The 16,261-nt window shown below is 35.0% G+C and overlaps 1 protein-coding gene across 3 annotated transcripts in view; it reads left to right on the top strand.

Annotated features, from left to right (window-relative positions):
• Window positions 1–16,261, top strand: part of LOC113059293 (CUB and sushi domain-containing protein 3-like) — a 215,314-nt gene that overhangs the window by 66,028 nt on the left and 133,025 nt on the right. For all 3 annotated transcript variants that reach the window (XM_026227680.1, XM_026227681.1, XM_026227679.1), the window contains exons 11-18: window positions 1,991–2,094; window positions 5,813–5,925; window positions 6,039–6,221; window positions 8,808–9,134; window positions 9,650–9,844; window positions 11,111–11,249; window positions 13,521–13,708; window positions 14,181–14,369. In XM_026227680.1, the coding sequence (XP_026083465.1) occupies window positions 1,991–2,094; window positions 5,813–5,925; window positions 6,039–6,221; window positions 8,808–9,134; window positions 9,650–9,844; window positions 11,111–11,249; window positions 13,521–13,708; window positions 14,181–14,369 (1,438 nt within the window). The remainder of the gene's footprint in view (window positions 1–1,990; window positions 2,095–5,812; window positions 5,926–6,038; window positions 6,222–8,807; window positions 9,135–9,649; window positions 9,845–11,110; window positions 11,250–13,520; window positions 13,709–14,180; window positions 14,370–16,261) is intronic.

Raw genomic sequence — 16,261 nt, 5'->3', positions numbered from 1 at the left:
TGTTTTACCGGGGTTTATTTTATGTTTTTTAAACCTGCCATTGTGAGCGGTTCCTGATGGGGTATCAGTATCTCATATTAGGACTGAAATTGCTCTCCTGACTCTTGTGCCCCATTGTGCAAGACAGATTAGATCTCATCAATGCAAACATCATCTTCCCCTACAGCACCTCAAATAATGCAATTCTGATTTAGATTCTTAGCTATTATATGTATAAAATATATGCAATTTACTGTAGTTTTTCTGAGTCAACCGTTTTTCTTTCCATGAGGTCTTGCCAAAGACGGCACATTTCAGGCATAGTTTTTATTTATTTATATATATCTATTTCATGCCAGGCTATTAACAACCAGCAAATAGCTGATTTGTGTCCTCAATTGCTGCTAAATCTGAGCTTTCCTCTGGTGAGAAATGCAAATGAGCCCTAACACGCATAACATTATTGCCTCATTTATCTTCACCCGACAGAATTGCAAAGTTCAAATTTTATTGCATTTTCCGCAGACCCATGGGCAGCTCATTGGCATTATTATTGTGTTAACACAATAAATGAAGTTAATATATGAAGTTAAGCAGGACTTTCTTATGGTTACCTGATTGTGTTCATTAGTAACCACTAATCATATCAGTGCAAGAGCTGTATGAATCTCCTGTAAGCTGTGCACACGTACAGTATGTGGATGTTTCTTCATAGCACATGGGTGTTTATACATCATCTCATAAGAGAATTATGTCATAAATAAATATATAAACAATTTAAACTGCAATGCATCAATATATTTATAAATATTATTCTTAATCCCATATATATATATATATATATATATATTATATATATATTTTTTTTTTTTTGGAATATTACTGTTTTAATGCATTTTTGATCAAATTAATGCAGCGTTGGCCATCACATATTTACAGGTTTATATTATATATTAAATAGTATATTAAATTACTATTTCACAATATTGTTTTTGATCAAGTAAATGATCAAATAAATACAGTCTTGGAAATATCTTTGAAAACCCCTGAAAAAATCATACTGACCCCAAACTTACAAAAATGTAGTGTGCATATTCTAATGGTTTGTTTTGTGTTCTTTTCTGAAAGTTTTATGACGTGTACAAATTCATGTTTTTTTTTTTATATATTTTGTGAATTTTTTTTTTTCATATTTTAATATTTAAAAGTCTGGTTTTGGGACAACATAAAAGAGGAGTATTTGAAAAGCAGCAAGAAGGCTTGGTGAAAACTTTCCAAGACTTTAATGTGACTTTCATTTAACAAAGAGAAGCCGAGTTAAAATCGTTTAATAAAAATCAACCCAGGAGACATAGAAGTGGCAGTCACTGAGGAAGCACCCATATACCTCATGTACGTGTACATTAAAAGTGCCAGGAGGCAGGTATTCATGGTGTCTAACTAAAAGTGAACAACAGCAGCTCCCCGCTGTCTCCAAACGCACACCCGGGGGGTGTTTATGCAAACAGTACGTTGTTAATGTACAAGTGAGCGTTTGTTTGAAATAACACGAAACAAGCGGAGCACGTCTCTCCAATGTTTACTTGCGAGCTAGAGCCGCTGATTGAAAGCACTCTCAGAAATTTGTTTTACTCAGCATCCATTGGACTGTGCAAATGATTTGTTGGGTAATTGATGCATTGCCCCCGCTGAATTTTCCAATGGGGCCGCAGAGGGTATGAGCAAATGAGCTGAAACATACAGGCGACATACGCTGCAGCCAAGTGCTGGCCCCGGTGAGCTCATGAATATCTTATTTATTGAGAATAGTGTGTATCATTTATATTTGATGATGTCTGAAGCGCTCTAGTTCTGAGAAACTTAATTAAGACGGTGTGAAATGCACACTACTCATTCTCCGTAACAGAGAGCATATGGAGAAATCCCTCCGGTCAAGGTGCTTCATTGATTCGAGTGGCGTTCCGTTACAAAGACTTCTAACGCTAATTCAGTGATTTTGTTCCCATCGCAGGTTATTCAAATCAACTTCGAAGAGTTCGACTTGGAGCTGGGATACGATACGTTGACTGTCGGAGACGGTGGAGAGGTTGGCGACTCGAAAACAATCATACAAGTGTAAGATTCAGAGATCTACTGAAGTTATTTGACATGAGTGTTTGCAGTATTGCACTGCAAAAACATTTCAGTCTTGTTTTCCAGAAGCATCTTTATCTCAAGAGAAATTTACTTGAGAAACAAAATATGCTTAAGATATGCAAAGTCTTTTGAGACCTTGAACTATATTTTTCCTTACCCATCAGCAAACTGTTTTATAAACCTCCGTCATTTTAATTAAAATTGTTTGTCAGTGGAGTAAGAAAACCAAAGTTTATTCAAGGTCTTTATATCTTATGCAATCTGGTTTCTCAAATAAATGTTTCTTGTTTTAAGAATGTTTGGATATTTTAAATGGAATTTAAATGCCATTTTCTCATATTTTTTCACTTTCCAAGTCACAATTTAGTTTTGCATGACCAGTTACCTTGCAATAACATCATTAAAATATGTAACAAATAAAATTCATAGCAAACAATCATGCAAGTGTTTGATGAAGTTGCATGATTGTCTTCTGTACTGTACATCGCAAAAAAATAAATAATAATAATAATAATAATCTCAGTCAGTATTTTATCTCAATTTCTAGTTACAATATCCCAAATCCCTCAGTAAATTTACTTGAGAAACAACATATGCTCAAGATATGTGAAGTATGTCAAGATATAAGAAATGAAGGCCTTAAACTCAGTATATTTGTCCTTTCTGATCAGTAAATTGTTTGTAGACTTCACTGATTTGTATTCATGCTTAAAACAAGAACTGGTTGCCAATAGAATGAGAGAAATATACTAAATCCAAGGCCTTAATATATTATGCAATTTGGTTTCTTAAGTATACGTTTCTTCTTTTAAAACATTTTTATATTGTATTTTAGCTGGAAAACAAAGTAAAAAAAAATAATAATAATTTTGAATAATTAACATCAACCGTTAGTTTGCAGCTATAATATTTTTTTTAGGGACCATTATGTCTCTTTTCTCACAGTTAAATTTCTTTCTTGCACCAACAAGTCTCAATTTAGTTTTACTATCCATTTACCATGCATACACATTTTAAAAATGTATAACAAATAAAAATGAATAGCACGCAATTCACACATGCGATTTGTGAATAAAATAATTTTATTACAGACAGATAGAGAAAATGAAGTGCTGAAGTTAGACAAGTTGTGGCATGCCACTCGTTTCTGGTGTATATCTGCATACTACATTACATTTCTTTTATTTTTGAAAGACCAAAGAAAATCCAGACCCCCCATCACTTTAAAATGTCCAACTTTAATAGACTCCAGAGGTTATTTTTATTTTTATCTTGCATTTTGTTCAGCTTTGCAGCAGTTATCATTTTCAACAGCATGACAGCCATAAAACCATAAAACTGCACAGGCACAAATCCTCCGTCTGTACTTTTCTCCCTCACAAACATGTTTTTCCATCCACCTCCCCTCACCACCTCTTCTGACCGTCAGCCGAATGTCTCCAGGTATCTTGGGCAGACACACTTTGGTGACGGTCTGTGCTGTTTTCCGGTGCATTTGCCTGGCTCTGTTCCAGCTACGATCCACTGAATGCTCACGGAGTGTTCCTCAAGGAAAAAAAAAGACTCCCTGCCAGAGAACTAATACGTGCTGTAAAGCTCAATAAATGTCTTTCTTCGGGTTTGTGTTGGTCAAATTGGTTTAGCACTTTTGCATAAAAGTACCATGGAATTATTATAGCACAGTGTCCAAAAATCACGGTCTGTAATGCACATGTTGGTATGCACCATTGGAACTGTAACATGCTTGTTGTGGATTGTGGGTTGTGGTAGTGATTTTTGAAGTACCTGACAGTATGATTTAGACTCCAAAGTACAGTAAAATACAAAAAAAGTACTATGACATTACCCTGTTTTTGGAAATGTTCCATGGAAATGTTTATATCAACCACTCACAATCCAGAAATAGCTCTAGAAAATACTTTAATAATCCAGGAAAAAATAACAGAAGTCAATGGACATTCACATAATAGTATGTGTAAATGAGACCAGACAATGGATCAAAGGAAACTCGGAGCATAAATACACAAGGAGAGTTATCGAGGAGAATAGAAACAGGTGTGTGGGACTAATTAGAAAACTAACCAAGAAATTAGGCAATCTGGAATAGATTAAATGCCAAAAAAAAAAAACTAAACCAAAACAGACTATAATCCTGACAGGTTATACTATGATTTAAAAACAAAACCCAAAAAAGCATCATGGTAATACTGTGGTGTTGGACGCTACCATGGTGTTTTTGAAATACATGAAAACACAAAGTGAATTCAAATAGAAAAAAAGTACTACAGCATTACTAACATTACTTATGTTTTGGACATAATACCAGGGTAATATCATCTTTTAAGTTGGACACTTCCAAAAGCTTGGTACTTTTTATTTAATTGAATGTTTTTTGGTAATATTATTATTATTATTATTTTATAAATACCATGGCTATTATATTATATTGTTGGATATATACTACCATTCAAAGGTTTGGGGTGTTAAAAAAAAAGAAAATAGAAAAACCTTCTTTTATTTATTTAGGATTCATTCAATTAAAGTAATAGTAGAGACTTTTACATTGCTACAGAATACTTGATTAAAATGCTGTTCTTTTGAACATTCTATTCATCAAAGAATCCTGAGAAAAAGTATCATAGCTTCCACAAAAATATTAAACAGCAAAATAGTTTTCAATAATGATAATAATAATTGTTTCTTGAGCAACAATTCAGCATATTAGAATGATTTCTGATGATCTTGTGACACTGAAGACTGGAGGAATGATGCTGAGATTCAGCTGCGCATCACAGGAATAAAATACAGTATAACATGTATATAAATAGATACTTTTTTCAAATAACTGCAACTTTGGTATAAGCATATATATATATATATATATATATATATAGTACAGACCAAAAGTTTGGACACACCTTCTCATTCAAAGAGTTTTCTTCATTTTCATGACTATGAAAATTGTAGATTCACACTGAAGGCATCAAAACTATAAATTAACACATGTGGAATTATATATGGAATTATATACATAACAAAAAAGTGTGAAACAGCTGAAAATATGTCATATTATAGGTTCTTCAAAGTAGCCACCTTTTACTTTGATTACTGCTTTGCACACTCTTGGCATTCTCTTGATGAGCTTCAAGAGGTGGTCACCTGAAATGGTCTTCAGCAGTCTTGAAGGAGTTCCCCGAGAGATGCTTAGCACTTGTTGGCCCTTGTGCCTTCTGTCTGCGGTCCAGCTCACCCCTAAACCATCTGGATTGGGTTCAGGTCCGGTGACTGTGGAGGCCAGGTCATCTGGCGCAGCACCCCATCACTCTCCTTCTTGCTCAAATAGCCCTTGATGCCTTCAGTGTGACTCCACAATTTTCATAGTCATGAAAATAAAGAAAACTCTTTGAATGACAAGGTGTGTCCAAACTTATGGTCTGTACTGTATATATATATATATATATATATATATATATATATATATATATTACATTTAAAAAATCTTACCGCCCCCTAATCTTTGAGTGCCATAAAAATCCCACTGTGTTTAAATATAGTAATTATTCAGTACTGTACCATATAACAGAGTACCATAGTATTGGCATCGGAAAGCATTATTATAGCATAGTTCTTCCAGCCTAGTGCTTTGTATTCTGAACTCACAGACTCTTATGTTCTTTTGTTCACTCTGCATGGACAGGTTAACGGGCAGTTTCGTCCCTGACCTCATCGTCAGTATGACCCATCAAATGTGGCTGCATTTGCAGTCTGATGAAAGTGTGGGCTCTATTGGCTTTAAGATCAACTATAAAGGTGAGTCTGTTCTCTGCCTCAGCTTCTTAGAGTGCCCACATAAATCACTCTGTTGGCTCAGAAGCTTTACTGCTGTTTTTCTCTCTCTTCTCGTCTCTCTCGCCTACCTACAGAAATTGACAAGGAAAGTTGTGGGGATCCTGGGATCCCTCTGTATGGACTCCGAGAGGGCGGGGGCTTCTCCAACGGAGACGTGCTGCGCTTCGAATGCCAGTTCGGATTCGAGCTCATTGGTGAAAAAATGATTTCCTGTCAGAATAACAATCAGTGGTCTGCTAACATCCCCATCTGTATATGTAAGTGCTGCTAGACGCTTCTCTATCATTACTTATGTGCTTCAAAATCTAAATCTCTTTTTTAACAAAACCAAACATCTGAGCTTTTTTTCCCCCTCTCATTCAGGCAATGAAAGTTGAGGGTGATTTATACTGTCAAGCTCCAAAAAAATAACCAAATTTCTCTAAATTAAGAATAACATTGCATGAAGAAGAGACTGAAGTTCAAGCTTCTGGTAACCAGGGTTATTGTAGTAACTAACTCCATAAATAAAATAAAATAAAATATATATTTATTTTATTTTATTTTATTTTATTTATGGAGTTAGTTACTACAATAACCCTGGTTACCAGAAGCTATGTATGTGTGTGTGTGTGTGTGTGTGTATGTATGTGTATATATATATATGTATGTATATGTATGTATATGTATATTTATATGTTTAATATAACATTTTAACTGAAATGAAATTGGGGGGAAAAAACTTACATTTTAAATATATGTAACCAGAGAAACCAGAGATTTTTGATGAATATAAAGTTCAAAAGAACAGCCTTTATTTGAAATATAAACTTTTGTTACATTATTGCTGTCTTTACTGTCACTTTTGAGAAATGTAATGCATCTGTGCTGAAAAAGTATTAATTTCTTTCAAAAAAGAAGAAACTGTGTAGTTTGTTTTCTGGATATGTATCACTAACAAGTCCATGATATTATATATTAAAGTAAAAAAAGAAAATAATAAATAATAAAATAATAAGATAATCGCTCAAAGGTGATCCAGAGTTAAATATTGCTAATCATGACGTTTTTGCCATTATACTGTAAGTACAATCATTCTGACAAGACTTGAAAGCCAGGCCAGCACAAGTCCTTCTAGAAAGTTCATAAGAGCTCAGAAGTCATAATTACTATGTGCAGTTCATTTAAGTGATCATAACTTCGCCAGTTCAAGTTGCCATGATGTAATTTTCCTGCCAACTGCTACTAAGATGAATGGGAAATACTAACGTTTAGCTCTCTTCAGGTACATTGAGCCTTGTAAGTTCAGGAAGTAATTTAAGACCACAGTTTTCCATCCATCCTCACGAGCTCATTACGAAGCTGAGCGCTGACGACCGGTCGAATCTCTCAGAGTCAGTGAGACAGGTCTAAATGAAATGATGTCAAGAGGTTGGACTAATTAAACCCCTGTTTTATGTCAGTGTGTGTAAACAAAACAACCACCCCGCCGTTAAATATAAGATGACAATTCTCTGACAGCCTGACAAGCAAACAGCACCAAAGAGCAATACCATTTCAAGAGTTTAAAAATTCCCAATGTGTCCTGTTGTGCAGTTTAACGCAATACTTCCTCCATTACAGTACAATAATCCTTCAAGGAAACAGGTGCATACAATTGTTCTGTATTGTAAGTTCTGAAATAGTTTGAATATGCATATGAGGCATTATATAATTAAATATGCACTCATTCACAAACAATTCCAGAACAGAAATTTGAATATTCTGTAAAAGCCAGGTTCTTTTTTTCTTTGGTTGTCATATTAGAGTTTTACAAAAACTATTATTCACTCCATGAATCAGAAAATACTGTCAGTAGCCGAAACAATAAATAAAAATAAAAGATTTTGAGCATCATTTTATGCATTAAATGTTTTATGAATCAGGCAAATGATATGTGAACAAAACTCTCTCAGAAAACCATCAGAATATATATAGGAATAAAACTGTAAAGTTTAGTGTAAGTGCTGTTGAAGTTATTCAAATATAGAAAAAATGTGCTATAAATTAGGTGAATAATATATGAACAAACCTCTCAGTAAAATGTATCAGAATATAGATGGGAATAAAACCAGAAAGATTGGTTTAAGTACTGCTGAAACAGATTTCTTGTCACTACATGAGAAAAACAAAACAAAATCAAAACTCATTTTGCGAAAACTGCTTTCAAAGATATGAATTGTAAATTAAATGTATAGGCACAAAATATAAAATACATGTATCTATAAACATAAATGTTAAGTATTATGTACTGTCAGAACATGTAATTTTCACTTTATACACACACACACATATATATACTGTGGTATATATATCATTTTATTAAAGTTTTATTTTTAGTAATTTAATTGAATAAAAAGTTCTTAAACTTAAACCAATTTCAGTTAGTTTCAAACGCAACGTCTCTTTAAGTTTTTCATATTTTTTTCAATCACCAACTGGAGAATAAATTGAGATTTCTGGCACATTTCATAAAAAAAAAAAAAAAGAGATTAGAGAGAAAATAGAAAACGGCCTTCAAATATATGGCTCATAATTGAAATCTACAGACGCAAAGAAAAATAACACTAAAATGTGTAGTTTCGATGTTTTTTTTTTGCACTAGTCTAAAAAAAAAAAAAAAAAGAAACGTTGTGAAACCAAATCAGCACAAAATCTCTAAATTGGCCAGTGCATGAAAAAGAGAGTGGTTTTGCTTGTAGTTTCTTGTATTAACTTGCAGCTATGCGATTTTCGCCAAATGTGATGCCTTTTAAAATGAATTCAGATTAGTGTTTGCTGCATTTGACCTTCATGTATCTGATCAGCATCTCTCCCTCTAACAGTTCCCTGTATGTCCAACTTCACGGCTGCCATGGGAACGGTTCTGTCTCCAGACTATCCAGAGGGTTATGGCAACAACCTCAACTGCGTCTGGCTGATTATCGCCGAAGCAGGCAGCCGCATCCATTTGGCTTTCAATGATTTCGACCTGGAGCCTCCCTACGACTTCCTGACTGTAAGGGACGGGGAGCTGGTGGATGCTGTGGTCTTGGGACGCTTCTCTGGGGCAGAAGTACCATCACACCTCACCAGCAACTCCAACATCCTCCAGCTGGAGTTTCAGGCTGACCACTCCATGTCCGGTCGAGGATTCAACATCACATACAGCAGTGAGTGCTTCTCTTTGGGTTTTCACACAGAGGAGAAGACTTGTAATCTATCTATCTATCTGTCTGTCTGTCTGTCTGTGTATATGTGTGTGTGTGTTTGTTTATTATAGGCTGTTCTAAACTTGGATAAAAGCTTGGATAAAAGGATTAATAGTTTTAAAAAGTTTAGTGTTTGCTAACAACAACTTTGGCATGCGAAGCATTGTCTTCAATCAGATTCAGAACAGCCGTCAAGTAGGACATATGGAAGGACATATTTTCCTTGATTTAATTCATAAGCCGTTTATCCACCAGCATCAAACAACTTAATCCTGTTCGCTGAACATCACACCATTAGCTCAGCCAAAATAATCCTCAAATCCTTGTGCGACGATGTATAGGACCATAGTGTTTACCCACAATCCTCTGTTTCCTACAGTTTGTTATTCCATTATGTATTCGCTCTTTCCTTTCCATTTCATTAAGTAAGTCACTTTGCAAGTAACAAGCTCTCTGCTTTGACGTTATTTGTTCAGCTTTTGGACACAATGAGTGCCCGGATCCCGGAGTGCCTATGAATGCCAAGCGCTTTGGAAATAATTTCCAGCTGGGAAGCTCCATCTCAGTGGTGTGTGAGGAGGGCTTCATAAAGACGCAAGGTTCAGATACTATTGTGTGTGAGCTGGAGGCGGGAAAGGTGATGTGGAGTGGTTTGATCCCCAAATGTGAAGGTATGTTTCAAAAGTATTTGTGTCTTCTAATCTTTTCTGTGGAATAAAAGTTATCAAAGCTGAGCTCAGGAAACGATAGCCTTTGAGTAGCCTTTGGTTGTTTTTTGGAAAGATTGTCGAAATTATCTAAATTGCATCACATGAACTCATAGGAAAGTGGCTTAGTTCCACTTAATATCTAATAATAGAGTTGTTCTATCACCAGTACAAAATTAATTTGTGAAAAACTCAGTTAAATTCTAAATTCAGTTGTGAAATTCAGTAAACACCAGCTATGATGAGAAAATATTACTTGCATGCATCAAACAAGAGTATGTACAGTACGTTACACTGATTTCGCTTCAGGTATAGTCTAAGTTAAGCTGAGTACCTAAAACAGCTGATTGGGTGGTCTTAGCTGGTTTATGATTGGAATAACTTATTTGGGCAGCTAAAATAAGTGTCTGGAAATCATTTAAAACCAGCGTGCTAAACTATCTATTACAAGGTGTGACCAGCTAAGATCAGCCAGCTAACTTGGGCTGGTTTTATTTTTTTATTCATCGTTTGTTTTCACCAATTTGTACGGTTGAAAAAATGTTTTTTAATGTGGTTTTTCTTTATTTATAAAAAAAAAATAATAATTGTAGAAGCTGATTTTGTAATTGCAACTTCTTAACTCATAAAAACAAACTTCCCATGAGTATTTGTATGCACCAAAACATTGGCATCTGAACCTTATTTTTTAAAGATGCTATAAGCAGCCATTTTTCAAATTTTCGTCCTTTTATTTAATTAAATCACAGTTCTTTTTTTTTTTTTTACAGGCATGCCGTTTACCATGTTTTAAAAATCCCTGACAATCACAAGAGTCCGATTTTTCTCTTAAATGTGAAGTTTTTGGCTAGTTACCAAATGCTTCTGTCTTAGAGATAAGTGGGAATGCTAACAGTTAGCTCGCAATTCATTTAAAAGTATTCAAACCTTTGCAGAAACCAATTATGCGAATTGATTGACATGCATAAAGTGTTTCTAAAGTGTTTTCTCCAAATACTGGTTTGATTTCTCAAGACCCTTATTTTAGTGAAATCTGTCAGGTAACAGGAGCGTTGTGTGCGTCTTGTTAAAAAATAGCTTACAGCTCCTACAAATCAAGAACTTTTTAAATCTCCAAAGACATTCAGAGACACCATACTGCAAAAACAGTTGATAAGATGAGGTTTCTTTGCTGAATAGAAGTCTTCTAATAAACATTCTGCTGCCATGTACTTAAAATGTTTCCTGCAGCGCCCTGTGGAGGCCATTTCACCGCTCCGGTGGGAGTCATTCTGTCCCCGGGGTGGCCCGGCTACTACAAAGATTCCCTGAGCTGTGAGTGGGTCATCGAGGCCGAGGTGGGACGCTCCATCAAGATAAGCTTTGACAGGTCTGTTGGATGGCTCTGAGAATAGCAACACACAGAGGCATTATTTGGATTCATGTCTGGAGGCATCAGCTCTCCAAGGCGACAAATCATTTCGGCACATATCATGGTTAGAAATAGCAGAAGTAGCAACATATCCAGAGCAATCTTCTTCTGGGGACCTTTGGGTGTGAAGGCTGCGTGGGTTTTTATAAAGTATCAGTGGAACAGTCTGCCGAGTTAATAAAGTATAATGTCTAACGTAATTGAATCGTAAGCCTCAGCTGATCGCGGGCAAAGTTCACATTTAGAAATGTCTGAAGGATGCTATTGTTTCCGAGTAATGTTTGTCATAGCATATAGACCTAGAGCGAAAGGGAGACAGTCACCATTAATGTCTATATAAATTATTACATAGTGTTATGTCAACAGGCTTGATCCATACGCGCGCTGTTTGGTGTATAAATCTAACGCTGAGCGTGGTGCCCATCGAGGCCGTCTGTGAAAGGGAAATGGAATTAATCTATATCTAGTTACAAATGGTTGACTTCATTTCATTAGCAATGCAATGCTTCCCTTGAGTAGGGCATTGAAATAGCATCAGATCTGGAGTTTGATCTAGCAGACTCCTGGGAGCGGATGCTCACGAAAGCAGAGGACTCGACTGGGCGAGCAGAGATTGTGTTTCTCCGGCAGTGAGATTGACGCCTCTGCTTTGGCTTTTCACTGAAAACATTTCAATTATGTCATCGTTTACGTATCATTGTGCATGCCAATGATGTAGGACTTCTGTAAAATACAAAAGGAGATAATATGAGAAATGAGCTGGCTGCTCTTTTCTATGAAATGAATGAGAATGTGGGCCAAAAAAAAAAAAAAATTAAAGATATCATTAAAGTAGTGCATGCGGCTGATGTATTATTTTAAGTAATTTGTGTGAGGAATAGACAAATTCATTATTTAATTAATTTAATAATATATTATTTAATATAGTTAATGTACAGAGTGCATATTTATGTGTATATATATATATATATATATATATATATATATATATATATACAGTGCTGCTCGAAAGTTTGGTCGCCCCTTGCAGAATCTGTGAACACATGAGTAATTTTCAAAAAATAAGAGAGATCATACTAAATGCATGTTATTTTTTATTTAGTACTGTCCTGAGTGAGATATTGTACATAAAAAAAATTAACAATTAGTCCACAAGACAAAAAAAATTGCTGAAATTATTAAAATAACCCTACTCAAAAGTTTGGGAACCCTTGGTTCTTAGTACTGTGTTCTGTTACCTGATGATCCTCGACTGTCTTTCTGTTTTGTGATGGTTGTGCATGACTCCCTTGTTTGTTCTGAACAGTTAAACTGAGCAGGGTTCTTCAGAAAAATCTTTAAGGGTCTGCTGTTTTCCAGCATCTTTGCATATTTGAACCCTTTCCAGCAGGACTTTATGATTTTGAGATACATCTTATCACACTGAGGACATTTGAGGGACTCAAACACAACTATTTAAAAAGATTCAAACATTCACTGATGCTCCAGAAGGAAACAAGATGCATTAAGAGCTGGGGGTGAAAACTTTAGGAATTTGAAGGTAAATTGTACTTAATTTGTGTACCGGAAAGTATACAAGCATCTTCTGTTGCTTACGAAGGGCAGAACTAAATGGAAAAAAATTATATTTCTACAAAATAAGACAAATTTGCCCCCCCCCCCACAGTTTATAGTTTTCATTTTAAAATAAATACATTACATTTTGCTTTACTTGTCATGCAATAATAACATAATTTTAAAGGACTTGGAATATGGTGTAAGTCTGGTGGTGGTTTTTGTGCTATTTTTGGAGCTTTCAGTCTCTGATTATTATTATTATTATTATTATTATTATTATTATTATTATTATTATTATTATTATGTGCTTTCACTGTTTAGAAGAGAGAAACTAGGGCATTATGTAAAAGGTGTTATTTTGCTATATAGGTTTGGAAGAACATGAGGGGTGAGCAAATGACCATATTTTCATTATTAGCTCAACTATTCCATTAAAGCAGGCTCACTGCGGCAGTTCTGTGTTTATTCGGACATCACAAAGTGGTTTGATCCCATCAATAAACAGCAGAGTGAACACTGGCTGCGCCTGTGACTTCTCATTAAAAGAGGCGGTCAATGAGGAACAGTTGAGCAGCCATGTGTAATGATGATGTGTTTGGACAGAAACACATTTCACTTTGTAATTTGTATTATCTCTTTTCTTTGATCAGTGTTTTTTATTTTTTCCGGCAGGTTCCAGACAGAACTCAATTATGACTTTGTAGAGGTTCACGATGGGCCTAATCTCCTGTCGCCCCTAATCGCCTCTCTAAACGGCACCCAAGTCCCTCAGTTCCTGTTCAGCAGCGGCAACTTCCTGTATCTTCTGTTCACCACCGATAACAGTCGCTCTAACAGTGGCTTTAAGCTCTTTTATGAAAGTGAGTCAGCCGTCTTTATAGACCGGGTGTCTTTTGCCTGAGAAAATGATATTTCTACCTGAATCGTATCTGTCTCTCCACACAAGCAAACAGCTTGAGGAATTTTCTTTGTAGTATTCTTTCTCACTCTCTATATTTCTTGCCTATTCTGTCTTTTTTTCTCTTCCTTTTTCACCTTTTTTAATTTAATGCTTTATTAGCTTGACAAAAAGCTGCATTCATATTGTTAAATCATTTCAGCACAGCTGCATACAATCCAAATGCAATGCTTAATTTGATAGTGATACAGCAACTCACATTAATAAACAAAAATTTTAAATGATGAAATGAAATTAAATGAAATAATAACATTTTTGGTAAGTTTACATAGTTTCCCCCCAAACCGTACATTTGTTTTTAATGCACAATAAAATGAAACTGTAAATGACCTTTAAATTGCATGAAATAATCTCTAATTTTGCATTTGCTGCAGGCGTCACTCTGGACACTCACTCATGTTTGGACCCCGGTGTGCCCATTAATGGGATGCGTTACGGGCAGGACTTGGCCATCGGCTCAGTGGTGTGGTTTGGCTGTGAGCCCGGATACAGACTGAGCCACGAGGAGCAGTTGGTCTGTGAGAAGAACCACTGGTGGAGCCACCCTCTGCCGACATGTGACGGTAAGCTGTCATCTCAATTAAACTAATTAATAGACTAATTAATAGACTAAATAACGCTGCTCATTTAAACGATTCCTTGATTTCAACACTCACAGCGATTTCAAGAATATTCAGTAGCATTGTAATTGAAGTCTGGCTGTACATGCATGTGATAATTCTCATCACATTCAGTTCAGACTGCAAACATACATCTCATCTAAAACAATTTCTCTGACAGCAGGAATCCTCAGTTCTGAATAAAACCAGTTCTGGTGATATTAAATCACTAAAATTGCTGACTGGTTGTTCGTCACCATGAGTTTATACAATGCATGTGAATGTCTTGTATGTACTTTCTAGTATATAAAATAGGGCCGGGACTCGATTAAAAAAATTAATCGAATTAATTGGAGGCTTTGTAATTAATTAATCGAAATTAATCGCATATAAATATTTGACCTGAGAACAGTGAGAAGTAATTTTTTTTCACATGGATTTATAGTATACCATTGAATAATGACTGAATACATAAGCTTAAGCAACAAAATATTGTTTATTTTTGTTCAACCAAGTCTAGCAGACCAGTGCAATTTTTGCCATGAAGTGTAGCAATAGCATATTTAGAAACAATTTAGAAATAGTACATTTCAGAAATTCAGGAAGCTTATAGGTGCTGGAACCTTCTGTAAAGTGTTTTTTTTAAGTAAAACACAATACTGTCAATTACATTCAGAACATTAGAAACACTGACTATTAGAAAACATCTCTCATGATGCTTCAGAGGCCATAACATACTAAGTCCAACTCTCAACAACCTTGGCCAAAACAATAAAGAGTTCAACATAAACTGTTGCACCAACAAAATAATACATAGTTCAACATTAAGTGTAAAGTCCACGCTAGCTGCTATATGTTTTGCGTTGAGGTGATACTTGAGGCTCGATGTGCTGCTGCAGTGATATGCGAACGCTAGTCGGTGCTCCAGTATAATCGGTCCGCTGAAACTCATCCAGTGAGAAACGTTCCGCAGTGCAAAATTAAGTTATTAAAAATGCGGGAATTTTTTTTGTGTAATTAATCTCAATTAACGCGTTAAAGTCCCGGCCCTAATATAAAAGTATACTTTAAGTATAACAGCAGTAAACTTTGAGTACACAACTAGTTTACCTCTATGTTTGTAGTTTGTACTGCAGTTATACTAAAAGTGAACTTATATGTATACTGATAGTTTACTAATTTAATACTTTGTACACTTTAAAGTATAGTCTCAGTACGCTACTAGTCTAGTAGATTTATACTGCAAGTATACTCATAAGTTTCATTCTTTAAGTCAACCTTACATCATACTTTAAGTATACTACTATATCCCTATATAGGTTTGAATTTGTATATATTTTGTTATGTGAATATCTGAACATACAAAACATCCAAAGGAAGAACAGGGTATCTGCTTGTAAACAGAAACATTTTATTCTAGCTTCATGCATTCTTTTTTTAAAACACTTTAATGTGGCTAAGTTTCGGAAAAAAGAAAGAAATACAATTTTGAATAAAAAGCTGAAAAAAGACTATGAATTGGATTCAGAATGATATTCAAAATGTCGATCAACACCCCAAACTTGACTGTAATTATAACCTCTTCATCGGTTGAGATTTTATTCCATTACATTACAGTTTTGATACTGTTTCATGTCACATGATCGTGTGAGATTACATGTGTTAGTATCTGTTGTTTCTTTTTTCTTCTTCACTTGTTTTAATTTATATTTAAATTCTGTACAGAAGATGTGTTCTAGCGCCCTCTACCATATAATAATGAAAACACAGATTCTAGGAGTATAGCTCAAATATATTTAGACTTTTTGTAAGTATAAGTCAAGTATACTTAAATGTCATTTTAAGTATATTTATGA

Source organism: Carassius auratus, chromosome 41, assembly GCF_003368295.1.
Source record: "Carassius auratus strain Wakin chromosome 41, ASM336829v1, whole genome shotgun sequence".
Lineage (NCBI taxonomy): Eukaryota > Metazoa > Chordata > Actinopteri > Cypriniformes > Cyprinidae > Carassius > Carassius auratus.
This window is presented reverse-complemented; position numbering and strand designations above follow the sequence as displayed.